This window comes from Manihot esculenta, chromosome 2, assembly GCF_001659605.2.
Source record: "Manihot esculenta cultivar AM560-2 chromosome 2, M.esculenta_v8, whole genome shotgun sequence".
NCBI classification, from domain to species: Eukaryota; Viridiplantae; Streptophyta; class Magnoliopsida; order Malpighiales; family Euphorbiaceae; genus Manihot; species Manihot esculenta.
The window spans coordinates 2,998,271-3,024,508 of NC_035162.2; the positions used below are offsets into that span (position 1 = coordinate 2,998,271).

Below are 26,238 nucleotides of genomic sequence, written 5' to 3' on the forward strand. Positions count from 1 at the left end.
GTTTTAATTAATATTTAATCCTCATTGAATTTTCTGAAAAATTAAACACTCTTTTCTTGTTCGTTTCTTTGAAATTATTTACACTTTCTTGTGCGAATTTTTTTAATTCTTTTTACCTTTTTATACCAAAATTAATTTGCATTTGAAGTCTAAATAGGTAATAGAATAAATTCACATGGTAAAATGAATAAAAACTTAATAAAAATATAAAATTAATCTCTTCAAACTTAATACCATAAACCCAAAATAACCAAACAAGCTGCATAAAAAAAATTAAAAAGTGCTAGCAAGCTTGTGCCACCGTTATCGAAAACAAAAATGCAAATATGATAGCACCGTGGACCACAAAAAGACCATTCAAAACTCTACTTACAAAATATTTATGCGAAAAAAAAAACATCTAAAATCCAACAATCTCACACCCAAACATTCATATGAACATACATCTAAACCAGATTCATCATCAATAACTATCAAAAATAAAAGTTAGCCTATGTCATTTCTATTATATAAAAATATAGAGCCACTCTTTAAGAGTTATAACTTATTCTTACGCCGAATCCATCGACTTTATATTTCGAGTAATATTCAATTATAGTTAGGCTAAATTTCTTCACACGATGCTTTTCCTATAAACAACCAATAACACACGGCTAAAATCTAACTTAGATCTAAGAAAACAACCTTATTTAAAAAAATTGAACCCTACACTAATAGACAAAGAGAACAAGTTAAAGTCAAAACTTTTTTTATATCGGCTATTAAAATATCAACAATGAAACTCTCCTCTATTTGCTCCTCTTATTTCGCTCTCTTATCTTTTTTTTTCCTCTAGAAAATTATAGTTAATAAAGAGTCATAATTTTTCTCTTTATTTTGTTTTATTTATTTTAGTATTTACAATGATGTGATAAAAAACATATAAAATAATAATGCATGATTCATAATTCATATGAATAATATAAATAATAAGGTTATTTTGTTTGTTGTGGTGTTGGTGTTTATTATCCAAATCTTGTTGCTTTGTTGTGGAGGTTTCTTTTTGAAGATGTAGGGTTGTTGTGGTTTTGGGCATGGGCTAAATGCCTTTTAATTGATAGAAATTTTTTTCTTCATGTTGATGGTACTTTCTTTTGGGAAATGTCGGCCATTTCTTTTATCATTGACTTTCCTTATGGTTAAAAGAGAGTGAATACTAATAAGAATTATTTACTGTCTACTTCAACTGGAGCTGAAGCATTAAGTGGTTAGACTTTGAATATATATAACATAGTTTGGTTATCAATGAGTTTCTAATGTGATGACTAAACTCTGATTTGATGATAGGGATTGGATTTTATTATTTTTTTTAAATATTAATAACTCAATAATAAATATAAAAACTAAATCTTATATTTTACTAAAATATAAAAATTAAATTACAATTTAGTCCAAATGATAACATAGGATTGTTTCAAAAGAAAAGAAGTAAGGTATGTTAAAAAGAACTAAAGTAAGGGTAAAAATGGAAACAAATGATAACGGAGGTCGCCTAGTTGTTATTAAAAAAAATGACAGTAATTTTATATAAATAATTTATAATAATGATAAGCCATTATACAATTAACTCTCTCTATATATATTTTCTATAAAAAATATATTATACAGATATAATTATTTAAAAAATTACATAATGATTTTATTTTTTGGACTTCTTTTACCATACCAAATAATTTACCTTAAAAATCCTTCGGGCAATAAGTCACAAGACCCACCGTGACAAGAGTTACACAGTCCAACAGGCTAAAATCCAACCATAACAAGAACCAATCTACCCAGTCCAAAAAGATTATGAAATTTCAATATCAATAAAAAAAGAAAATTAAGTATAATATGAAAGAAATTAAAAGTATTTTAATTAGAGGACAGCATTTTATTTTATTTTATTTTCCAAAGTTTATTTTTCTTTGCTCGCGAGGATCAAGCTCATGCATGTGGATGTAGATAGGTCCACCACTTTGCTAACTCATCTAATCGGCTTATAATTATTAATAATCTCTGTTTTTCTACCCCAACTACATAAATTAAGTACATTACTGCATCTCATTGTAAACGTGCAGATTAATCGAATTTATATTAATTAAAATCTTAATCAAATATATATTTTCTAAAAACTTGTGGGTCTGCTTAGCTGCCTCAACAAATCAAATGACGCAAATTAAACAAATACTAATGGATTTGAAAATTAACAAAAATAACAAACGGTTTGAAAATTATAAATATAAAAGTAAAAAAAAATAATAATAATTTTCTTCTCTCAAATTATATAGATTACCAATGGGTGATTGAGCGATTTGGACATTTGAAATTCAAAGTCATGCTTCTTAGTCCAAAGTATTTAATGTTTTAAAGTTCTTGCTTGGTTGCTTTAATTTACGCATACTTTGTTGTCGAATTCGGCGTTGGTAATAATAATGAGAGATTAGCTCTAAACCCTTTGTGATTAAAATTCTTAAAATTTTTTAATTAATAATTTTTATGCATAAAAAATTATTAATTATATCTGAATACCATTTCATTGTACTGATATAATATATTAAATTAATAATATTATAGCAAATTGATGCACTATACTTTATTTTTTTCAAAAATTAGTTATAATTGTTGTCAAATTATAATAAGAGATTCCTTTACTTCAGGGTTGAGTTTAATTAAAGGCATGCCAAATGAATGAAGTTGATTTTTTTTTTTCCATTAATAATAATTAAAAAAATATATAGTTATGTTATTTTCGAAAGTGATGCTGTGAAGTAGAAATAAATATAGTAGGTAAAGGTCCACATTAATTTGTAAACCCCACCAATATCTACCAAACTTTCAGGTTATAATAATTGAAAACAAATCCTAGCTACCTTCATGAAACACAAGCTATATACTCGTTATAGTTTGAGAGTTTGGCATTTCCCTTCAATTAATTAAATTATATAATTTAGTAAAAATATTATTATTTATATTAAATATTTAAAATTTAAAATTTATTAATGAATAACTAAAATGCGTTTATAAAAATAATAGTTTTATATTAAGAAGATTGCTGAAGAAAATACAAAATTAATGGATGAGGAGGTGATGGTAAATACGGCCAATGCAGAGCCACGTCAGATAGAGGAGGTAAAACCTCGTCCCAAATGTCAAAGGACTATTTTATGGACCCTACAAAACCAAGGGAAATTTTTTATTACTCGAGTTAAGCTTTTGGTCCAATCATTGATGAAGACTAACAACAACAATGGGCCCCTTTCATCAACACCTAATCCGGTCCCACTTTGGCACAAGCAACGAGGAACTTGTCTGATAACGTGGCAGTGATGTCATAAAAGAACTCCATGATTCGGACTTGTTTGTTTCTACTCAATTTTCTCTTGCAAATAAAAGGCACGCAGTATATGGAAAATGTGAAAAGTGTACATGGCCTTGAGTTGGAAAGGTCGTCATCAGATAAAGGGAGCTAGCGGCCGAAGAATTAAGAAGAAAACGAAGGTCGCGAGGCGGTGCCGAAGCATGAACGATCCTATGATGGGTTGAATTCTGAGTGCGGTGCATCCAACGGTGACAGATTGAAAGCACTCGCGCGGAAGTTAATTGTAAACTTAAAGTAGAATTCCATAGAATTTAAGACCCTAGAGTAAAACTGGATAGGCTTAACCAGAGCATATGAAAGGTATATTTTATAAAAAATATAATTTTAAAGAATTTACTTAGTATTTTTTTTTTATCAGAAAGTAAAGAATAGGGATAGGGGTCAAAAGTAAAAATCATGACCTAAGTGTAAGTGTATTTGGTATTCAAATTAATTCTCTAAAAAGTAAGATTATTCTTATGTAATAAAAGATAATAAATCAATTGATTTAAAAAATTTAAACGTTTTGGTGTATTTATATTTTAATTTTAATTTAATTATTTAATTTTTACATTTTAATATAATTTTAACGAATTTATAAATTTTTAAATTGATATGCCACATATATATTGTTGTTATTATTATTTATATAAATTAATAATTAAATAATTTAAAAAATTCAATATTTATATTATTTTATATTTTAATTTAAAAGTTTAAATGTTGATTTAATTGATTTTGTATTTGAATATAATTTAAGTTAATTTTTAAATAAAATATAATAATTCGGATAAAAAGTAAAATATAATATTTTATTATTTTTTAAATATAAATTAATTTTATATATAAAAATAATATTAATTTATATTTAATTATAATTAAATGATATATTTAAATTTAAAAGTAATAATAATCTAATAGTTAAATATGCCGTCGATAGTTTTAACTGTAAATATATTTTATTTTGTATTAATAATCATAAAAAATTTATAATAAATATATTATTTTTAATTATTTTGTATATGTTGTTATTTTAAATTAAATAAAATATTTAATATAAAAAATTTATAATTATTATTATAAAATAAAATTTATAAAAAATGTGAAATTATATATTTAATAATTAAATTATTTATATTTAATTTTAATTTTAAAAATTTGCTAAATTATATAAAAGTTGAGTGAAATTTAAATATTTGAATTAAAATATAAAATAATATAAATATTAAATTTTTTTGATTAATTAGCCAATCAAAACATAATTATAATAATATACATGTTATATTAATTAAATAATTAAATTACTATATAAATTATTAAATTTAAAAATTTAAAGTTAAAAAATTTAAATTAAAGTATAATATGCACAAATATTGAATTTTTTAGATTAATTGATCAAAATAATAATATTTCTAATATAATAAATTAAATGATAAATTGATAAATTTAATGTAATTTAAGTAGAAAGTGTTACTTACCAAGTTCCAATTACTTTTATTGTATGAGAAAAGTAATTCTCAAAAAATTAACTTAAAATGCTAATGAAACTGTTTTTAGTTTACTTTTTCTCAACCGAAATGTAAGCAAAAATTTTATAAGCTCCAAGGATCTAGAATAACCAGTACGATAGTAAAACATGTCATAAAAGTAGAATTGAAGTAAAAGTTTGAATCGTTTATTGTATTATCGTTAATAATTGACTTTTTTGGAACTGAATTTCTACGGAGTAAATTGACTGATTTAAACCAAAATTAAATTTTTAGTCCATTCACCGACGCATGAGTCTTTTTTGTCAAAACTTGATTACAACTTTAATAAAATAAAGCAAAAAGTGTATTTTTAAATAATGTGAAATAGAAAAATTTTTGAAATACAACTCCATTTTACAATAAAATATTAGGCAAATTTTAATTAAATTAGATTTACATGAATTCGTAAAAAATTAATTCTACTATTAGAGGTTCATATATACACCATGTCTAAATAATTAGATTCCATAAAATATAGGTGGTTGGTATTCTTGCAACTTGGTGCTTCACTAATTTTGCTTTTTCAAATTAATTGCAACGTCTCCAATGGCGTGTGCACACATGATAACCGTTGAATTTCACCATTCCAGTATGGAGCTAAGTCCGCGAGGGCAGTATTGGTCCAAGATCCATGAACCCTCTTTAACGGGTTGGTCTAACTTCTTCAGCTCTGACTCAGTCTCGCCAAGTGGGTCGGGTCACTCGTAAACCCAGCTTACCCACCACGAGTTCAGCTCTAAAACATGATAGCAAAAAGGACAGCAGGTCCAGTCACCTCGCAGTCCTGTCTGCACGCGCGTCGAGAGAAACATACAGACCTACATGATAAGGACAGTCCTGTCTGCACGCGCGTCGAGAGAAACATACAGACCTACATGATAAGGACATGTAACACTGTAATAAACAGGCAGTTACGTATCACTAGCAGACAAAAAAAAATAAATAAAAAGAGAGAAACCTTTTCTTTTAAGACAGGTTTACAGGCTCACATAACCATTGAAAAACTCTATTCTCTAGATCTCAAAACACACCTATATATTTGGATTAAAAGTATAACATTTGCATGAATTACTATTAAGTTGAATATTTAAATTCAATTTGAAAAGTTTAATGTAATTACGACATAGGCTTTGACATTTGCATGAAACTTACCACTTTTTTTTAATCCATGTATTTTCAAAATTAAATAATTTACACTATTGGGATCATGAATCCAGCAGCTAGGTAAACGCAAAACATGAACTTGGCGATTAAAACCGCAGCGGATCATTAATAACGTTTGTCCTAAGCTTCTATTGTCTTTTGCAACCAAAGCTTGGTGTGCCTTGTTTTTTTAGTGAAGATACGGAACAGACGGTCCTACCTGCGTCATATCAAATTAGTGCTTGTGCATCATACGCCGCATGCGAAGTAGTCAATTTTTAACAAGAGAAAGCATCATGCTTTTAACCCTAATTGGGTTTTCCGAGTATACCAACTTGACAGGGAGATGGAGACAGCTTTTAGCTAATCTAGCCTTTTCAGGTCATGACAACTAATAAATAAAATTATTTGATGAACGTCTCTTATTGCAAGTGCTTAATTATTATGCTAAAAGATGCTGATGTTTATTAGTTGGGCAACATCCTATACTATTGAAACTTGTCCTTACCTTTGCTTGTTTAGTTACGATAAGAAAAGAGATTACTGCTAATGAATTTAGGTTTAATAAGAATAACAACTGCATTATGTTTTGTGTAATTTAATTCTTATCAAAACTTTAGAGAGTGATGAATCAACAGGTGCAGACACACATGAGATGGAAATGTGATCAACAAGCAAAACTTGGTTGAAGCAATTATTATATATGTATATATGTATGCATGTTTTTTTAAGCAATTGGGTTGAAGGATAACTTTTTAAAATGACAGGGAAGACAAGTTCTGAACTATATCCAGATGGCCAGAAATGAATTGCAGCATGCAGTATCAGCACAAATGCATGCATGGTAACCAGAAAACGTGATCAATTTGGGCAAAGCTTAACAATAATATGATTTATAAAGAATTAAAGAAAAACAAGGTTAACTAGCCGAATAAACGGGTTTCTCCCATCTTTGGCTAAAATTCAAAGCCCAAGACCAAGCCAAGTTCACCAGTATATATCAAATAATATTAATAAGCAGAGACAGAGAGAGAGAGAGGACACAGATTCTGAAATATGTTAGGTTGCACATTATTGAGGTTGCTATGTGAAAGCAAGTTGCAGTCTGAGAAATAATTCTGAGTAGACTTAATGGAAAGCACCACTTGCTTAACATTTTATTTGTCCTATGTAAGTAAGTGCCCCCCAACTTGTCATAGAAGAAAACCTTAACAAATTGGAGGATCATGCATGCATGCAATAATAGTGGAGGACCAGCAATAATTTCAAACTAGAGATTAAATATTAAAACAAACCTATGTTTTCTATTTCCATACAACTGGCCTAGTTTGATCCATTGTACTATATATTGTACTTGTGAAATATACAAAACAATTATTCCACCATAAAATTGCTCTATTTTTTTTATTTTTTTTATATTGACGTGTTTGCTTTTATTGTTTATAATCATGATTATATTGTAGTATATATTATATTTCTATTTAATAAAAAAATTGAAAAATGTTTTTGGATCTTAAAATCTGGATTTTTGTACTTCCAAATTATTGCTCTGGTTGTGGATAAGGATAGGTTCATTTTTGTGATTAAAATATATTGCATATCTCTAGTCCCTCTATATATGGGCTAAAATACAAATTGCTACATAGAGCAATAGATTAGTGCTAGTGCGATTATTTTTTTAATTAAAACAGGTAATAGCATCAAAGAACAGACGAAACACATTCAGGTGATTAACTGGTTGATTCTGTCTCAGAAAGTTGACATTAACATACGTTAACCCAAGCACATGCGTGTCCGAAATAGTAGATGAACTAATCTTGAAAATGCTGTGCAAAAGATCTTCTTTTGCAGCAGGATAAATGATTCCATAATTAAACATTTCAAATTTTGATAAAACTTACCCATGATGCGATATTACAATCTTCAGCTGTAGAATCCAGGAGTCATAGTCATGGAAACAACAGACCACATAATCTCTATGCGAACATAACTCGCACATGCAAAAAGCCCTTGCCCATTTGGGCTCAAGGCCCAAAGGCAGCTAGCGAAGAAAGCGAATTCCTGATTTCTGAAAGTAGAAAATGCCTTTTGCCAATCTTGGGCTCAATGTAAAATGGAAATTGGAACACATGATGTGATCTTGTGAGTTGTGGTTACAGTTGGGCTTTGTTTTCACTTTGACATGTAAAATGTTCCAAGATTTATAAAATTCATAACAGCTATCTGAGCGTGATTAGCATTGTTATTTTATTAAAAATGGGCATTCAAACAGTCTGAAGGATTCACAAAAGCAGCAAAAAACGCCGCCGCTTTGGGTGGGAGGAGGAGTGAGTCCCGTGGGGCCTTCCACCGACAATTGTGGGTCAAAAGTCAATTCTCTCTTCTCCCTTTATCTCACATGGAAAACAGAAAGTGATCATACAAAGCAGAATCCATCATTGTCCCTGTGATCGTGATCCTGACGTTGTCCGCACGGAGAATTTTTACTCTCTCTCTCTCTCACTCGAGCAAGAAATAACTGCAGTAACTGTACTAAACATTACATTCGATTAAACAACAGTAAGACAATGTTAAAACTTCTCTGCTCTCTTTCTTCTTAACCCACAAGGCCTCTCTCTCTCTCTCTCTCTCTCTGTGTCTCCCTCTGTCCATGGCCTGTAAATCTCATTTCTTTCTTCTCCTCTGCTGCTTCCTCTTTATCTCCATCAATTCAACCTTCTCTCTAGAATCAGAAACAGACTGCACCGGTCGTTGGATCCATATCAGACGCCTGCCTTCACGCTTCAATCTTGATCTTCTCACTAACTGCTCTCAATACCCTCTTTTTGACAATTTCTGCCCTTATCTCACCAATCATGGTCTTGGCCCCAAGACCCACAACCGCTCTCAGTCTTGGTACCGCTCCGATCCTCTCTTGCTCGAGGTCATCTTTCATCGCCGTATGCTCGAGTACCCATGTCTAACCGCCGATCCCAATCTAGCCAACGCCGTCTACTTGCCTTACTATGCAGCAATCGATGCCTTGAGGTATCTTTATGGCCCTGATGTCAACACTAGCATGGAACACGGCCTTGAATTGTTCAACTTTCTCCAAGAAAATGATGCTAGGATATGGGCAAGACGCAAGGGTATTGATCATTTTCTCGTTATGGCGCGTCCTGCCTGGGACTTCTCGCAGTCCTTGGCTGTTGACCCTCCTGTGTGGGGCACTTCGTTTCTGGAATTGAAAGAGTTTTACAATGTTACCGCTTTGGTAGTTGAGGGTAGGGCTTGGCCTTGGCAGGAACAGGCTGTTCCTTACTTGACTTCATTTCACCCTCCAACTTTGGCCCTGTTCGACTCTTGGATCAAACGCGTTAAAAGTTCGAGAAGAACGACGTTGATGCTTTTTGCAGGCGGAGGAGGGGCGGGCGCGGGCCTAAATATCAGGAGGAGCATTAGGCACGAGTGTGAAAATAATAGCCACAGTGCCAGTTTTTTAGCCAGTGGAGGATATAGCTCTGTCTACTATACCAAGGTGTGTGATCTAGTGGATTGCTCTAATGGGATTTGTGAGCACGACCCAATCAGGTATATGAGGCCAATGTTACAGGCCACCTTCTGTTTGCAGCCTCCAGGGGATACCCCAACTCGGAGGTCGACATTTGATGCCATTGTTGCAGGTTGTATACCGGTTTTCTTCGAGGAACAATCTGCAAAAATGCAATACAGGTGGCACTTGCCGGAGGAAACGTATGATGATTTTGCAGTGTTTATAGCCAAAGAGGAAGTGGTGTATAAAGGGTTGAAGATTTTGGACGTGCTTATGGGAATTCCTAGAGATCAAGTGAGGAGGATGAGGGAGAAAGTTATAGAGTTGATGCCAAGAGTAGTGTATAGGAAGCATGGAAGTTCCTTGGGTCTGAGAACCAAGAAGGATGCATTTGATATTGCAATTGAAGGTGCTTTGGAGAGGATCAACTCTAGGCTTAAAAGCGGGAGATTTTGACAAATGACGACTACTACTAATTTTTTTTTTGGCTGTTGTAATTATCGTCTTTTGTTCTTATTTATCTTTTTCCTTTGCTGATAAATTACAGAGAAAACAGATATTTTCTTTTGGGTGTGTCTGTATGCGTCAGCAACAACTTTGCATTCAATTTTGCAAGAAAATTATGATATTATAATTATTCAGATTATGCGCCTTAATATTAGAAGAGTCTGGTCAGCACCGATAGTGATCTGTATGGTAAACGAAATGCTGTATCAAAGCCTACAGGGGTAATCAAAGTTATAGGAATGCTGGGCCTCGTACAAAAGAATAAAATTTATTGGAGTTGCAAAAATAAAGTAGCCAACATAAAGCAAGCAAAGAAAAAAGGAGTCATTAGAGATTTTGCATTGGCAATATCTGTGATTTTTTTTTTTTTAATGCAACCCACTTGAAAGAACTGTATAACTGCACGCTACAAGTAAATTCTCGTCGTTTCGATTTTGTAGTGGTCACTGGTAGGAAATGAATATTTTCAGCCCCATCTAATAATTGCAGAACCCCAGGTTAGGCCGGCCCCAAAACCTGCAGATGCAATGGTGTGGCCTGGCTTCACCTTCCCACTTCGAACGGCTTCATCCAATGCAAGTGGAATTGAAGCAGCACTTGTGTTGCCATAATTTGCTAAATTTGATATAACCCTTTCTGGTGGGACTTGTAAACGTGTTGCAACTGCATCAAGGATCCTCTGATTTGCCTGCAAAAAATTCATAATTGTTATTCCTGCGTCCCCGTTAAGTAGATTTACACAAGGTCAGGCATGTAACAAGGACGATTCTGAGATTGTTAAGAGAAATTTTACCATGGTAGAACTTCCTAAAATCTGCATACTAATCTGAGACTATATTGTCATATGATGGCACAATAAGGTGTATTATCAAATTAGAGTTTTACCGTATACTATAGACTCAACTCTCTGTATTTCATAGTTCATACCTGGTGGAGCAGTAACCAATCAATGCTAGACCCAGTGAGACCAGCCTTTTCAAGAGCAGACTCTATAGATTGTGGCACACATCGCACAGCAAAGCGAAAAACCTCTTTTCCATTCATCTGAATGCAAGAATATGAGGAGCGCCTGGGAGGGAAGCCTAAAACTGAACCATTAGATCCCAGTGCGTGATCCACTTCATTTTCTTTGATGGCGGCATTCAAGTGTCTGCATGAAGGTTGTACATGAGATCTGTCACTTTCCTAGCAGGAAGATGCAGAGTATGTTTCAATGGAACATAAGAAGCACAAACCTTTGGCCATCACCATCACTATGCAAGTCAAAACTAAACAAACCATCATCTTCACTGTCACAGGCCTGCACAATTATATGTCTCACAACTAAGCAGCTACAAATTGATCGTTTACAAATATACACAAAACAAAGAGGGAGGAGAGTCAAGACAGGGAAGAACTAAGTTTGTGAGAGCTCTAAACGCCCCCCCCACTACAAAAAAAAAAGTGCAATATACTGAAGATGAAATAAAGATACTTCCCACTGCCTGGGTGTCGTTGAAGGTTTATTATTGAGGAAATACATCTAACTGACAATCTCACATGCAGCCTCACATGAAGAGGTTGTGATCAAAAGAATAGGGGATAGTGACTAAAAAGTCCATACTTTGATCCGGTTTGCAATTATAAGCAATCTTTTTAATACTTCTCGCCCAATTTGCAACTACAACCAATCCTTTCACAAAACATAATAAAACATTGCTTTAGAGTATGTCCCTAAATTTCAAAAGTATGGACAAAACATACATTTTATTATGAAATAGCTAATGAGTGAGAAATAGAAAGAAAAGATGCAATGAAATGATCCAGATTTTTCTTTCCTATTTTTCTAAATTTTGAGCATTAATAATTAATAATATTTAAAATATATTAATGCATTTTTTTTACAGGTCTTACACTGAATATACCATATCGTATGCTAATATGAGGAACTCTTTTTTTTTTTTCTCAATAAAATATATGTCATGTTAATAGTTTGATAGCTTTAGCATTCGTTCTTTCAAGTTTGGCTCCAAGCCTACAATTAATAAAAATATGAAAGGTTGTATGTAGTATTAAAGGAATTGGCTACAATTGCAAATTGGACCAAAGCTATGGACTTCTTGGGTCATTAACCCCAAGAAAAAAATTCTACCAACCATAGCAAGAAAATTAAATCATAAAATAGCATATGGCAAAGATAATTACTAATGCAGATGTACAACTCAAAAAATAAAAAAACATAAAAAGTCATCAAAATATAGACCATACCTGTACAAGCACAGCGCCCGCAGCATCCCCAAAGAGTATACAAGTTCCTCTATCCGTCCAGTCAACATACCGAGAAAGAGAATCAGCACCAATAACCAATACATTTTGGAACCCACCTCCTGTAACCAACAGCTATTTACACCAATAATCAAGACTCTTCAAAACAAAGTAAGATGAGTTTCTTACCCCTGATATGACAAGCAGCTGAAACCAGACCCAAAATGAATCCACTACATGCAGCTGTAATATCATAAGCCAAAGGATTTCTTTTGCAGCCAAGTGCTTTCTGGATCTGAAATTTAGAAAATATATATATATACACATATATAAGGCTCTTGCAACAAAAAGGTAACATAGAATAGATAAATTGAAGTACTAGTGCCAAAAGTGACATGAGTTTTTTTCATGGTTTTGAGACCGAAAAAAGGATAACAGGACTCAGTCTTTTAGAACACCAAGATAAGCCAAAATTATTTACTAACTTCCCATGCAAAGACATTCAAACGTGTGATGTGGCAATATAAGCCCCTAAGATGCCCCCATTTGAAAACTAAAATTTGCAAGAATTCAATTTAATTAATTTCCTTTTAACCAATTCTCATGTTTGGAAACATGAAAAGTGAATGAATTCAATTTATTTTACTTGGAAAAAAAGAGAGAGAGAGAGAAATAGAAATCATGTCAAAAATAGTCTGATTATGTGAGAACTAAATTCATTTCTGTTCTTGCATATGATTTATTCCAATTGAAGCCATAGGGTTTTGAAGTATGTTAGTATTGCTAGAGCAAAGATTGGAATTGTAGACTAGGATGATACACAAGTTCAGTTTTGGTGATGCCATGCAACTGAAGTGAAACCCAAACCTTACTCAAGATTTAGATAAAGAAGAAGCTCTTCTGAAATCTGAAAATGTATTCAGGATCAAACTAAAATGACAGCTAAAAACATCTAGATATGGGTGTGCAAAAAAAAAAAAATAAATCAAGAGTTCAAAACACATTTTTCAGAGGTTCACATGCAGTACAAACAACAGTGAATTCATACAGCAAATCCTCAACTATGAAAACTACTGTATGTTCATCTAAATCAAATTTAGGGATATGCACATATCATAAACCTGTACCTGAGGAGCACTACCAAAAAGATCCTCTGGTGTAGACGAGCACATTAAAACTAGGTCCACATCATCAGGCTCCACCTTGGCCATCTCAAGAGCCTTCCTAGATGCCTCCGTTGCTAGAGAAATCAAACTATCTTTGCCTGTAACAGTGATGCTGAAATCAAATTAATAACCACTTGCAGAGCAAGAGAATTGAACAAAAAAGGTGCACCATCCACTTAGTACACAAACCAGCCACAGATAAGGACACCAATAATGCTCATGGAAACATAAATTATGTTTTGAGCACTATCATGCTATAATACCAATGTTTTATGATCCAGCAAACTTTAGATAGTTCTCTCTGGAAATACTTTACAATAAAATAGATGAGAAGAAGATGCCAAGTTTATCTATGAAGAGAAATCACAAAGCAGGAAACAAAAATTAATCATCATATGATTACAAATCAGCTAAAACAAGTACAATTTACATGGCCCAAATAAAGCCATCAAGATGAATGCCCTTCACCTAGGCCCTAGGCTCCAGATCAGCTTTCAAGCATTGTGATCTAGAGTCTGAGTTACAGGGCTACATGTTAGACTCTCTACTATTGCAGATACAACACAAATGCACACCAAGTAAGAAATGACCTGCAAGAACTCTTCGATTACGAATCCCAGTTCGAACAGATATCCATTCATCACTTGTGTCGACTAGTTTTGCAAGATCATCATTTGAAACCTGAAGAGTGGGTACTGCTGAGCCACTTCCAACTAGCTTGCAGCCTTTACTAATGAGCCTGTGCAAATATAGGGATTGAAGTAACAGGGGTTTATGAGAATACAAGCAATTTTAAAAATATTAATAAAAAAAAAGATATCAGCTCTTCGGTTTATATGAAACATTTATTTAAGGGTGACTCTTGCACAGACAGGGGCACAGGTGCAGAAGACACTCATATAATCACGATCATCAGAATGCGAAATTTTACAGAACACAAACTGTAATCTACCGAGATGATAAATCTTCAGAAAACTTAAGGCTAGCATTATTAGTACCAATTAACTTTGGACAAACTGCGATATAGTAACCCATATCAACGGGAAAATAGATGGGATACTCTCCCAAATGTCATAGCAATCATGAAATACAGTTGAGCTATGGAAGGAGTAAACTGCAATATTAAAGTTACAGGAAGCTTAAGGATGAAGATCAAATTGATGAATTGATATTCTTAATAACGACGACTCAGTTGCAAAAAGCACATGATTCAGAATAACATTCATGAATAAATTTTAACTATCAAGATACCACTTGAAATATCAACCAACCATTGGCCACACCTGATCTACATCCAACACTACAAATACCTGCCCAATACAACTATTTTTAAACTTTCCCGACCAACCATATCTGTGCTAACAACCAAATGTCAGACTAGAGAATACTAAACAGGTCCATAAAATAAAAATGAAACATACAAAGTACAACTAGTTGCAATTAAATAGCCATGGCTCAGTCTCTGAAACAAATTTTCCATATTTTTCCTCATAGTATCATCTTAAACCAAGGCTTGGTTACCATGATGGATTAAAGGGAAACCAAGCGGGTTGTGGCCTCCCTTGACTTTGGATGGCTAGTCAATTTTCTATTAAGTTGGCACCACGAAGACTCCAAATTCTGAAATCTGAATCTTCCCTGCTTAACAGTCAGCAAATTTTTGTTGAGTATGTATTTCCACACTTGAAAACCAGCATATCCTTATTGACTTCATGAAGTTAGCAAGCATTCATTCAACCCACGAAGGGGCATTTTCCATCACAATGTATTTGGAAACTTAATTCTTTTACAACTAATATGCAACTTCACTAAAAAGGAACACTCCAGCTATTTGTAAAGCCACTAAATTAGCTGTCTTAGGAACATTAGAATCTTGAAAAAAAGGACTTTATTATTGTGCCTAGGAGCTAATGAGCCTTAAGGATGTAGGATACCTTGAATTAATCTTTGTTCAGTCAGTAGTTCAAATTGTTTCAGTATCAGATTCATCAAAGAAAAGAATCTGATACATAGTTCATTCTTTTCAATACTGTAAATCAATACAGCCTCTTACAACTAATTATCTGTAACCGCTCAAAATCCATGTGTCCAATACATAGTTCATTCTGCTCTCAACTCTCCAGGACTTGCTTAAACCAAACTCCTCCAATATGAACTCTAAAGACTATTGGGAAGTTGTGCTACAGTATAATGACTTCCATCCAATCCCTTCAACATAATCCGCATTTATTTGAAGTATCCAATCTCAACCTAACTAGACTAATAACAAACCTTTGTGCTTAACTTAAAATTCTTATACACGAGACCTATGCTCGTCTTTCTTTTTTTGGGGGAAAAAGAGATTCCTTCAATTCTATTGTGAAACTGCGTATAAAATTTCCACAACAATCGACAACCAAGCAGCACAAACAGGAAAGATCCCCAAACCAAGAAATCTAGGACCAATTAACAATTTGAAAGAGCGAGCAAAGCTAAACAATCAAAAGGCACACATAGACCCATTTGCATATATATAGCAAAGAAGTTGTTCAATCACCTAAAACTCACCTGGGTATTCGAGATTGAGAACTAGAAAGCTTGTCTTCACCTTCAATGGTGGCGGAGCAGAATACCCTCTTTGATATTCCATCGGAGGAGAAAAACCCAGATCCAATAATCCCTATTGAAGGTCTAATCCTCCTCCTCCTTAGGCTTGGTGCTGAAGGGGTAAACAATCCAGAAGCATTTGCCATCTATTCTACTGACAGTCTATATCAAGAAATGAAAATATGTATTGCAGCTGCAGCGATAGAGAGAAAAGCAAGGATCTTTATTTTTTTAAGCTTATATAAATAGCGAGAGAAAGAGAATGACAATACAAGTGTATACAGACCCAGAGCCCATAAGATTAGACAAGCATTAAAAAAAGAAAAAGAAGTTGAGATTAATAGGTATGGCAGAGACTGCCACAAAAAAATTGAAGGTTTGGCTTTTTTGGTTAATCCTTTGGAAGAGCCGAGGACGAAAGAAGAAAAGGGGCGATTATGCCAAACCAATGTTGAGGAAACTCCAAAGCTCTCCTCCTGTTTCTCTGTCTCTCTGTCTCTCTCTCTCTCTCTCTCTCTCTCTGTCACAGCTCATGCAATGCCTTGCTAGTTGCTAATTGTTCAAGATTTAATTTTTGTTGATACTATCAAAGTTGAGTACTACATGCATTTGACACGTAAGCTATAGTTGGTGAGAAATCTGTTGACTGTGAGCAGCCCTTTGGGTGAGGTGGCTAGCCATTATTGGTTGGATAATAAGAGTTGTATGGGGTGGCATGCAGAGGAGGCGGACTGAGATCCCCCATCATCAGAATGAGGGCATGGTTATTAGCAAACAAAAGGGTGGCTCTGGTTGTTGCATGCGAGCAGACACATGGGATAATAGTTTCGGTTCCTTCTAAGTCCCGGTCCTTAAATGTTTTTCCCAATAAACAAAATTATTCAAGTTTGTTTAGCTACAAAGTGATTTCTTTTACAACAAGGTTAGCTGCCTATTGACCCTCTTCCTCTTGTTTGTTTTTCTCTCTCTTTTTTTCAAAAAATATATATATATATATTGTATATTACCTCTAACTGGGATGAACTCCAAATTATCAGCCTCGAAACAATTCTAGTACTAATAATTTAGATTATATTGGTTAATAAGCTGTGTTTTTTAAAAAAAAAAAAAAAGAAAAAGGGAAAAACAGTTGGTGGGGTTGTAAACATGACCCAAGAGATGATATTATTAGGGGCGACAGAAAGGGCATGATGAAACGTTTGCAATTGCAATTGCAGCTGCATTTCCTGTTGGCCACTTATTATTTCGCTTCCCTTCAACTAATTATTCGGTGTTTTTATTGTTCAAATTGTGACTTGTTATTCTTCACACAAATATTACTTTTTGTTTATTCATCAATGTCTCTCTTTTTATTGCCAAATTTATTAATTTGGAGTTCTGGCAATTCTTTTTCCAAGAATATGAAGTGAATTTTGCTGCTCTGCCAATTCTTGTTGATCAAAAAAAATATTATTTCTGAGAAATAATAATATTACCAGCTCATATCTCAACAGCACCAGTGGTCTAGTGGTAGAATAGTACCCTGCCACGGTACAGACCCGGGTTCGATTCCCGGCTGGTGCACAAATTTTTCCTCTTTATGATTATTATTTTTAAGGAAAAGCCTTATGCACCGATGTTTTTCCTGCTGGAATTTCTATCATCCATCTTCTCTCCCCTCAACATGATAGTGCAGCCAAAAACTTTCCTCTGAATATAAAATCCGCCACTTTAACTTTCTGTGTCCAACCACAATATTTAATTATCTTTATACTCAGTTTACAGTGAAGGAATCGTTTAATACAGAGTAGTTGATACTGAGAATTCAGACTCCTTTCAGCTTATTATGCGACGACTAGTTTGATCTCCTTCACTTGTTCAGTTCTGTAATTAATATCCATTTCAGGTGTCTCTCTTGATGTCCTCCTTCTCATGGGCTTGTACTCTCAGGTGAACATCGTCCCATTCATCCCTGAATGTCTTGGCCCACACATTACTAAACTTGATAGTAAGCTAGTACTTTTGGTTTCTCATTCTTCAAAGCCTGGACATTGCAACTGATAAGAAAGCCTAATGTTATGTTTGTATTAGTCTTTTAAGTTCGTGTTCCACATGGGTTTATTAAGATGTGTGGCTACTTAAAGCAGCATTTAGAAAATCATTTTGAAGTGTATTTAGCGAAGTCATTGTTGGCTTCCATGATCAGGTGGCCCTCATCCCAGTCATCCCGATATGCATCTGGTCTGAGGAGCCTGCTGTTGCAACTCACGTAATACATTTGTTTTCTCCACTCTTCAAACCCTTCACACCCGCATTGAGCAGCAAGCCAGTTGTTATACTCAAACTGTAATAAGGCAAAAAGATGAGAACAACAGTCAGTTTAACAAAGGCACATCCACAATTTCAGATTTTAAGACATTCAGATTACATCCAATTAATTTACAGAGAAAGTTTGCCCTGATAAAATGCGGCAGCCACAAGCTATTCAATCCTAAAATCTACAGTACATTCTACCCTATAATATGCTAAGGAATATAGTTACTTTATGAGTAGGCCATAAACCCTACTTCCATTACCTTCTCTACAAATAGGGACAGGTAAGGAAGAAAATAGAGGCTCCATTCTCAATCCAAAAGATGATAAATGGGCAATAACCAAAAAGAATTTGGCATATGGAACTATCTCATAGACAATAATAAGGAAATTTGGCATATACCTGAGAATCAGCCAAGTTATGAGTGTATCTTTTTGGAATGTTTGAAGCTTCAAGTGACAGGTAGAAGGCTTCAATATCTTCCATCATTTCCTCTTGTGATGGGAGTGCAACCCTTCCTGATAAAACACTAGCAATCCACTTGCTTTGAAGTTCAAACATTCGGAAAGGAACAACCTAGCACCAATCACAGGCAGATTTATTACTTCTATATATAGCTAAAAGCGGAATAAGATCTCATCAAAGAAAGCACTCTGATATAAAATGGAACAGAACCTTCCATGGTAACCCAACAAATGAAATGAATGGTGCCAAAACTGGTGGGAAAACATGCTTGTATAATGGACCAACACGATTATCATCCACAGTCACAATGCCATTGCTTTCAAGGAAAGGGAAGTTATACTTGTACCTAAAAACCATAACTAAAAATTCAGTTTCATTTTTTTAATAGATCACCATGTCTGTGTGCGACATTGTTGTTCTAGAAAGAACCAAATCAGAAGTACCCGGTGCAATGTAAAATGATGTCAGCTAGGACAACTCTCCCGTTTCGGAAGACCACAGAACCATCATCACGAACACTTTCTATCTGCATTACTTAATTACTGTCATTTTAAAAGAAGCAATTTTCCTAGGATCAGGGTCAAATCTATCTCTACAAACTTCTTATGATAAACTCCTGGATTTACCATAGAATGAAGCCACATATTGTCATATCCAGGCTGCTCTTGATATGTTTCATCTGCAACAGATCTTGAGGCAACATGGACCTCTTTGGCAAAGTGAGCAATTTCCCTAGATATGTCAATAGCACTCGTTGCATTCCCAATCAAAATTACCACCTGTCAAATGAAAATAAAGCAAAAGCAATTAGATATAATTAAGTCATAAAAGAATAGGGTCAGCACCAACAAAATCACATAACAGATAAAGAAAACATGGATGGAAATTTGTGAGTAAATGAAAGTAAAAAGAAAAACCAAAATACTAATAGGACAAGAGCTACGATTTTCATATTTCAGTTATTGGCTGAAGGCTATGCATCTCAAAGGAAAGGGGCATGCTTTTGCTGAAAATCAATTGTCGCATCAATTATACACCTAAATGTTTTGAAGACTTCTGAATGTGTCTAAAAGACCAAATTGTCGAGCAAGAGAAAATGTAATTTACACCATCATAGATGAATGCACAAAGCTGACAAATTTTCAAAGCGAGTCCAGAAAATGCAGAACAATGAGGCAATGACATTCTTTACCAAAATGAAGAAATATTGTAAGACATAAAGATTGAGAAGTAGGGTTCTGACACATACTTGATCTAGGAATGGTCCTGGAATACGGTAATTGTGGCTATGCATTTGCTTCCCCGGCCAAGAACTGATGCCTGGAAAGACTCGTTATTTTTTTTCTCCATATATGATATAAAGCTAAAACAGATATTCCTCATCAGCTATCGAAAAAAGAATCCCAGATATATATGTGTGTGTGTGTGTGTGTATGTGTACATCGTTTAATTTGGTTTTCAGCGAATGGTTTTAAGAATAAAAGAAGAAAAGCCGGGATACCATTAACCAAACATGAATATACGTTAAAAAGAAAAAATAAAGCAACAACCTCGATCCAATCAATCAAACAAAACCACGGCCAACCCAAACTTCAATGGAAGAAATTACTTACCTGATATTTCAGCAGTACGAGCTTCAGTGAAATGCCCGCTGCAAATGACAACAGAATCATAAGTCTCATCAACAACGCGAAAATCAGGAGCAACCTCAACATCATTACTAGCACTCTTCTTTTTAGACTTCACTTTCCACTTCTTGCCGTCCTCCACTAACCCCACATGAACCACCTCAGTCTCAAATCTCACCATATCCTCAATCTCAAACTCCCTCGCAAACTCTTGCAAGTAGAGTAACACCTCTCTGTGACCTGGGTACCTTCTCGGGTCTCTCGTTTTATCGGTTTTTGGTATAAACGGGTAGTCCCTGAAACCCATTACTTCTCTGGGGAGGTTGGTGCGGAGGGAGCTGTAGAGGCTCGAGTGAATTATCATTCTGCTCGGATCAAGACTCAACGGGTCTGTTTCGACCCGGGGATCGTAGACCCAGGTGCCGCCAATTTGCGTTTCTCGTTCAAATACTACGACTTTGTGGCCCTCGCGGCGGAGCTCACGTGCAGCAACAAGGCCCGAGGCGCCAGCGCCGATCACGGCCACGTTAGCGGAGATAAGAGGAGTTGGCATTGAGGAAGTGGTGACGATTGCTGCTGCTGTTGGTAGTTGGTGACCCCCTGGCTGTCTTGTCGTGTATATATATATATATATATATATATGTATCCTTGGGGACCATGGGTTGAAAACTCATAAATCTAATCCATGTCATTTAAGGAAAAATACTTTTAATTTTTAGTCTTCCATTTTATTAATAAAATAATTATTTTTTAAAATTTATTATTAAACTCAATAATTTAATAATTCAAATTTTACTTTTTATCATCTTTTAATTTCTTTAATTTTTATATTTTTAATATTTATAATGTACAATTTTTTAATTTAAATTCACTTCTTCCAATCATATTTAACTAAGATAAATTTAATTAATAGGTTATTTTAATAACAAAATAAGAACTCAATTTAGTTATGAATCTTATTAAATATTAAGGACTGAACTATAAATTGGTAATTTGGTAATTTTTGTATGTAAAATACATTTTTTCCATAAATTTGTTGTTTTTTATTAAAATAGAGGAAATTTCAATTGTAATTTAATTTTCTCAATTTATTTTTTTACCATTTTCTAAAAATAAATTTAAATGTCTAGTGAGTTTTAAATTTTTATATAAACATTTTTGTTTTAATTAATTTTTCACATATAGGAATACGCTAGAAAGAGCTCAACAAAAATTTTAATAATTATTAAATTAAATATTCATATTCACATTTACGTATTTATTATAATTTTCTTAATTTATTTTTTATGGTTTTTTATATAAAAATTTAATATTAAACTTGTTATTTTATAAATTAAATTTAGCTAAACACACTCGTTGTAATTTCATATTTTACTTATTTTTTAAAGAAAAATATGATTATTACTATACTAATAAAAAGGATTTAATTAATTTTTTTAAAATTGTGCATTATTTAAGTTAATAATAATTTATAATAAAAAGCAATCAAATAAAATAATATGAAATTAGTTATTTATTGGCACATGGTATACTTCAATACTGTACAATTATAAAGTTACATACTTTTCAATTTTTTGAAAAAAAAATGAATTTTAATGAAAAAATTATAGAATTTTTGTAAGTAATTTCTTATTTTTAAAAAATAAGGGAGATTTATTAATAGAATTTTTCTACCTTTAATTTTAGCCAGATGATTTGAAAAGAATGAATTTATGAATGGATATATAGAGATTAAAAAAATATATATTTTTTTATCATCAAAATTACTAAGAAAGCCAAAAGGACGTCTTCATTTATTTTATACAATATCACAATGATAAGGAAATAAATGCAATTATAAAAATTGACACATAATATAATTATTTTTATAATTATATAATGGTAATTTTTAATTAAAAATATTTTATATATTAATTATCTATATAATTAATAAATATTTTTAAATTTTAGCATTTATAAATTTGTTGTTATATTTGTCATTTTGGATCTTCATGAAAAAATATATATTACTTCAAAGTTATATAAGTTATATTTTTTGAGAATAAAATTAATAGATAAATATAAATTAATTTTTATTAAAAAATTAAAAAATTAAATGAATTTAAAAGAAAAATGAAATAAATTTAGGTTGTATAGAAAGCTCAAAAGAATAAAATTAATAGTGTAAATTAATTTTTATCAAAAAATAAATTAAATAAATACAAATTAAAAAACTTTAAAAAATAATTTAAACGAATTTAAATTATATAAAAAATTCAAAAGAAAAATTAAATCTAAAAATAAAATTAAACAAACTTGAATTATATAAAAAAAAAATCTAAATCGTAAAAGTATGAATAGTATAAAAAAATCTGAAATATAAATTAAACCAACCTAAATTTTATCAATAATAAATAGAAAATATATAGATGCACAAATAAATAATTAAGAATATTAAAATAATTTAATATTTAATGAATTTTAACAAGTGCAATACTACATATTTTTATTAGCATTCAAATAAAATGCACTATGTTATATTATATTATATTATATAGTAAGATTTTAAAATTCGCGTAATTCAATTAATTTATTTTTTAATAATTTTTTTTATTTGAAATGAAAAAATTGCAGACACTGTCTATATCCACGATTTCAGGTTTTAGCAGGATTAGTTGATAGCCACCAAGTTAGTATATAATTGGGGAAATTATTGCCATTTAATTGATTGATGATCTGTTAACATGAAATTATATAGTTTTTAATTTTGATGGTGTTTTTGGATGAGCACATGTTTAAGCTCAGACATGATAAGAGACATTGAAGCAGCTCCAACTTATACAATCTAAATCCTTGAAAGCTTCTCATGGCTTTCACTTTGACCGTTTAAACCGCTGTCTTGAGAGATCAAACTGTTTGCAAATCCTTTCAAGATAAAGTCTTGATTGGCTTCCGAGATCAGGGGATCATCTTCCCATTCATCACGATATGTATCTGGCCGCACCTGCCTGTTCTTGCTGGTCGCGTAATACATTTGCTTTTTCCATTCTTCAAACCCTTCACACCCGCATTGGGCAGCAAGCCAATTGTTATAATCAAACTGCGAAAACACATGCAAGAGTAGTAGAAATTATGCACTACATAACAGAATATATCAGATTCCGCCATTTCTGACTGCATCCAATAAAATTACAGAAAAAAATTTTGCCCCATGCATTGGCCATAGTCATCAATAGATCAATTCAATTGCCAGAGAGATCTATCATCACAGGAAAATAAGTAAAGACCTCACAACCACCTTGCAAGTTTATGATAAATGGACATTTATAATGAAGAATGTTGAGTATAACCAGTAAAGACTCCCTATTAGACCAACACAGAAAATGGGTATAAGGCTTGCCTGAGAATCACCCATGTAATGAGTGTATCTTTTCGGAAAGTTTGAAGCTTCAAGCGATCGGTAGAAATCTTCAATATCTTCCATCATCTCCTCTTGCAATGGAAGGGCAATTCTACCTGATAAAACGCCAGCAATCCACTTGCTTTGAAATTCAAACATTGGGAAAGGGACAACCTAGCATCATCAATCGAAGGCAAAGTATTATGGTTACAGTTACAGTTACAGTTGAAAATTCCACCCAACCCCCACCAAGGAAAAAAAAAAGGCATCACACAGAGCAGAACCTTCCATGCTAACCCAATAAACGAAAGCGAAGGTGCCAAAACAGGTGGGAAAACATGCTTGTACAATGGTCCCACACGATTGTCTTCCACAGTCACAATGCCATTGGTTTCAAGAAATGGGAAGTGATATTTGTACCTTAAATAATGGTAATCATTGCTAAAAATTCAGTTTCATTTCTTTCTCATAGAATGCCACGAGCCATATTTGCCTGTGAATTTTAAAATGAACCAAACCCAAATTACCCAGTGCAATGTAGAATGATGTCAGCTTGGACAACTCTTCCATTTCTGAAGACTAAAGAACCATCTTCATGAACGCTTTCTATCTGCATTATTTAAATACTGTTATTTTAGATGAAGCAATTCTCCCAGCATGAGGGTCGAACACATGCTTCTTATGATAAGCCATTCGCTCTTAATGTGGGTGATTTACCATAGAATGAAGCCAAATATTGTCATATCCAGGCTGCTGTTCATATTTTTCATTTGCAACTGATCTTGAGGCAACATGGACCTCTTTGGCAACGCTAGCAATATCCCTGGATATATCAACAGCACTTGCAGAGCCCCCAATCAAAACTACCACCTATTCACATGGAAACATTGCAAATGCGAAAAAATAAAACTAAATCCCAAGAAAAAAGGAGGTTATCACAAGAAACAGAACAATATAGCATAAGCACATAGAACATATCTTCTAAATAGAAAAATAAACAAAAAATAAGATGAGGATAATAGCTATGATTTTTCACTGTTTATTTATTGACAAAAGGGTGTAATCTACACAAAACTATGGATAAGAAGACATTCAATCACAAAGAAATCATATTTTCCTGACAATTTTGTTTTTAGCCATAGGGGTGCGGCTTTACTATGCAACAGTTTCTGTTTTATTTATGATGATGTAGCAATCAGCTTCATTCAAGTTAGAAAAAGACCAAGACAAATATTATTTATACCCCAATAGACAATAAAATTTACCCTGCAACGTCAATCTGCAACGAAATGAACAAGAGTAACAAAAAGTAGAATCTGGTACATACTTGGTCTTGGAAGGGCTCAGGAACGCGATAATTGTGGCTATGCATTTGCTTTCCTGGCCAAGAACTGATGCCTGAAGATAACATTTTTATCATAACTATTTGCAGGAATGACATACAACCCAGAATTAAACATATTCCTTATTGAACAAAGAATCTAAAACAAATAGCAAAAAGTGAAAAATAAACATCCTCGCGTAGTTGATTCCAGTTCAACAATTCACCACAATCATTGTTAACCCCCTGCGTGCAAATAAAAGAAGAACCAACAGTAAAAAGCACAACTCAACCGTTCACCGTAAATGAATTACCTGGTATGTCAGCAACCCGAGGTTCAGTGTAATGCCCATTGCAAACTAGAACAGCATCATAAATCTCATCATCATAATCAAAACCATCACCAGTCTCAGCCTCAGCATCGACCTCACTTCTCTTCTTTCTGTACCTCAATTTCCACTTATTACTATCCTCCACTAACCCAACATGAACCACCTCAGTCTCAAACCTCACCATTTCTCCAATCTCAAACTCTCTCGCAAAATCTCGCAAATAGAATAACACCTCTCTGTGGCCCGGGAATCTTCTCGAATCTCTCGTTTTGTCGGCTATGGATATAAACGGGTAGTCTCTGAAACCCATCACTTCTCTGGGGAGGTTGGTGCGGAGAGAGCTGTAGAGACTTGAGTGGATTATGGATCGATTCTTATCGAGGCTCATCGGGTCTGGTTCTGCACGGGGATCGTAGACCCAGGTGCCGCCGATTTGTGTTTCTCGTTCGAAGATTACAACCTCATGGCCTTCCCGGCGGAGCTCGCGAGCAGCCACAAGGCCAGCGGCGCCGGCTCCAATCACCGCTACATGGCGAGAGGTAAGAGGAGTTGGCATTGCGAAGCAGTTTATTATCGCGGTAATCATTTGCAGAGACAAATTTTCATTTGTTTTCTACTCTTCGCCGTCGCCAGGAGATATTATATAATACTTCGGTGTTGCTAATTAGAGAATCACTTATTATAAAGGATAATTTAAAAAAAAACATTATTTTAATTTTTTCTCTCCTTTCAAT

The 26,238-nt window shown here is 33.3% G+C and overlaps 4 protein-coding genes and 1 non-coding gene across 7 annotated transcripts; 2 read left to right on the top strand and 3 right to left on the bottom strand.

Annotated features, from left to right (window-relative positions):
• The first annotated feature begins 8,395 nt into the window (after positions 1–8,395).
• LOC110602588 (probable xyloglucan galactosyltransferase GT19) lies at positions 8,396–10,158 on the top strand. Its single transcript, XM_021740145.2, has one exon. It carries the CDS (start codon positions 8,702–8,704, stop codon positions 10,037–10,039), a length of 1,338 nt encoding a protein of 445 aa, XP_021595837.1. The 5' UTR covers positions 8,396–8,701; the 3' UTR covers positions 10,040–10,158.
• A 184-nt stretch (positions 10,159–10,342) lies between these two features.
• Positions 10,343–16,637, bottom strand: LOC110602597 (3-oxoacyl-[acyl-carrier-protein] synthase 3 A, chloroplastic). The gene is made up of 8 exons (XM_021740156.2): positions 16,048–16,637; positions 14,091–14,239; positions 13,462–13,598; positions 12,524–12,629; positions 12,338–12,456; positions 11,326–11,390; positions 11,018–11,240; positions 10,343–10,778 (listed from the first exon to the last, which is right to left on the bottom strand). Exons 1-8 carry the CDS (start codon positions 16,230–16,232, stop codon positions 10,557–10,559), a joined length of 1,206 nt encoding a protein of 401 aa, XP_021595848.1. The 5' UTR covers positions 16,233–16,637; the 3' UTR covers positions 10,343–10,556.
• A 941-nt stretch (positions 16,638–17,578) lies between these two features.
• On the top strand, positions 17,579–17,649 carry TRNAG-GCC. Its single transcript has one exon. It is a non-coding gene; the product is annotated as a tRNA-Gly (tRNA).
• A 158-nt stretch (positions 17,650–17,807) lies between these two features.
• LOC110602581 (flavin-containing monooxygenase FMO GS-OX-like 4) lies at positions 17,808–21,084 on the bottom strand. Its single transcript, XM_021740135.2, has 7 exons — positions 20,458–21,084; positions 20,094–20,164; positions 19,471–19,623; positions 19,288–19,370; positions 19,055–19,190; positions 18,782–18,955; positions 17,808–18,409 (listed from the first exon to the last, which is right to left on the bottom strand). The coding sequence occupies exons 1-7, from the start codon at positions 21,023–21,025 to the stop codon at positions 18,224–18,226; spliced, it is 1,371 nt and encodes a 456-aa protein (XP_021595827.2). The 5' UTR covers positions 21,026–21,084; the 3' UTR covers positions 17,808–18,223.
• Positions 21,085–23,152: 2,068 nt separating this feature from the next.
• LOC110609649 (flavin-containing monooxygenase FMO GS-OX-like 4) lies at positions 23,153–26,165 on the bottom strand. Of its 3 annotated transcripts, none has more exons than XM_043954356.1 (7): positions 25,487–26,165; positions 25,179–25,249; positions 24,569–24,721; positions 24,379–24,461; positions 24,136–24,271; positions 23,852–24,025; positions 23,153–23,508 (listed from the first exon to the last, which is right to left on the bottom strand). In XM_043954356.1, exons 1-7 carry the CDS (start codon positions 26,088–26,090, stop codon positions 23,410–23,412), a joined length of 1,320 nt encoding a protein of 439 aa, XP_043810291.1. In that variant the 5' UTR covers positions 26,091–26,165; the 3' UTR covers positions 23,153–23,409. The 3 variants fall into 3 exon arrangements, with proteins under 3 accessions (XP_043810291.1, XP_021605089.1, XP_043810293.1); XM_021749397.2 differs by having other exon boundaries at positions 23,153–23,551; XM_043954358.1 differs by having other exon boundaries at positions 23,153–23,551; positions 23,852–24,027; positions 24,078–24,271.
• Positions 26,166–26,238: the final 73 nt, after the last annotated feature.

Coding starts and splice junctions, on each gene's coding strand:
- LOC110602588 (XM_021740145.2), top strand. CDS start 8,702: ATGGCCTGTAAATCTCATTTCTTTCTTCTCCTCTGCTGCTTCCTCTTT.
- LOC110609649 (XM_043954358.1), bottom strand. CDS start 26,090: ATGATTACCGCGATAATAAACTGCTTCGCAATGCCAACTCCTCTTACC. Junction 25,250..25,486: donor TCGGGTTGCTGACATACCAG/GTAATTCATTTA, acceptor TGTTATCTTCAG/GCATCAGTTCTTGGCCAGGA. Junction 24,272..24,378: donor ATCATTCTACATTGCACTGG/GTAATTTGGGTT, acceptor CCATTATTTAAG/GTACAAATATCACTTCCCAT.
- LOC110602581 (XM_021740135.2), bottom strand. CDS start 21,025: ATGCCAACTCCTCTTATCTCCGCTAACGTGGCCGTGATCGGCGCTGGC. Junction 20,165..20,457: donor TCGTACTGCTGAAATATCAG/GTAAGTAATTTC, acceptor GAGTCTTTCCAG/GCATCAGTTCTTGGCCGGGG. Junction 18,956..19,054: donor TTGTTGGGTTACCATGGAAG/GTTCTGTTCCAT, acceptor GATTGGTGCTAG/GTTGTTCCTTTCCGAATGTT.
- LOC110602597 (XM_021740156.2), bottom strand. CDS start 16,232: ATGGCAAATGCTTCTGGATTGTTTACCCCTTCAGCACCAAGCCTAAGG. Junction 11,391..12,337: donor CGGGCGCTGTGCTTGTACAG/GTATGGTCTATA, acceptor ATAATTGTGCAG/GCCTGTGACAGTGAAGATGA. Junction 11,241..11,325: donor AGTGATGGTGATGGCCAAAG/GTTTGTGCTTCT, acceptor ACCTTCATGCAG/ACACTTGAATGCCGCCATCA.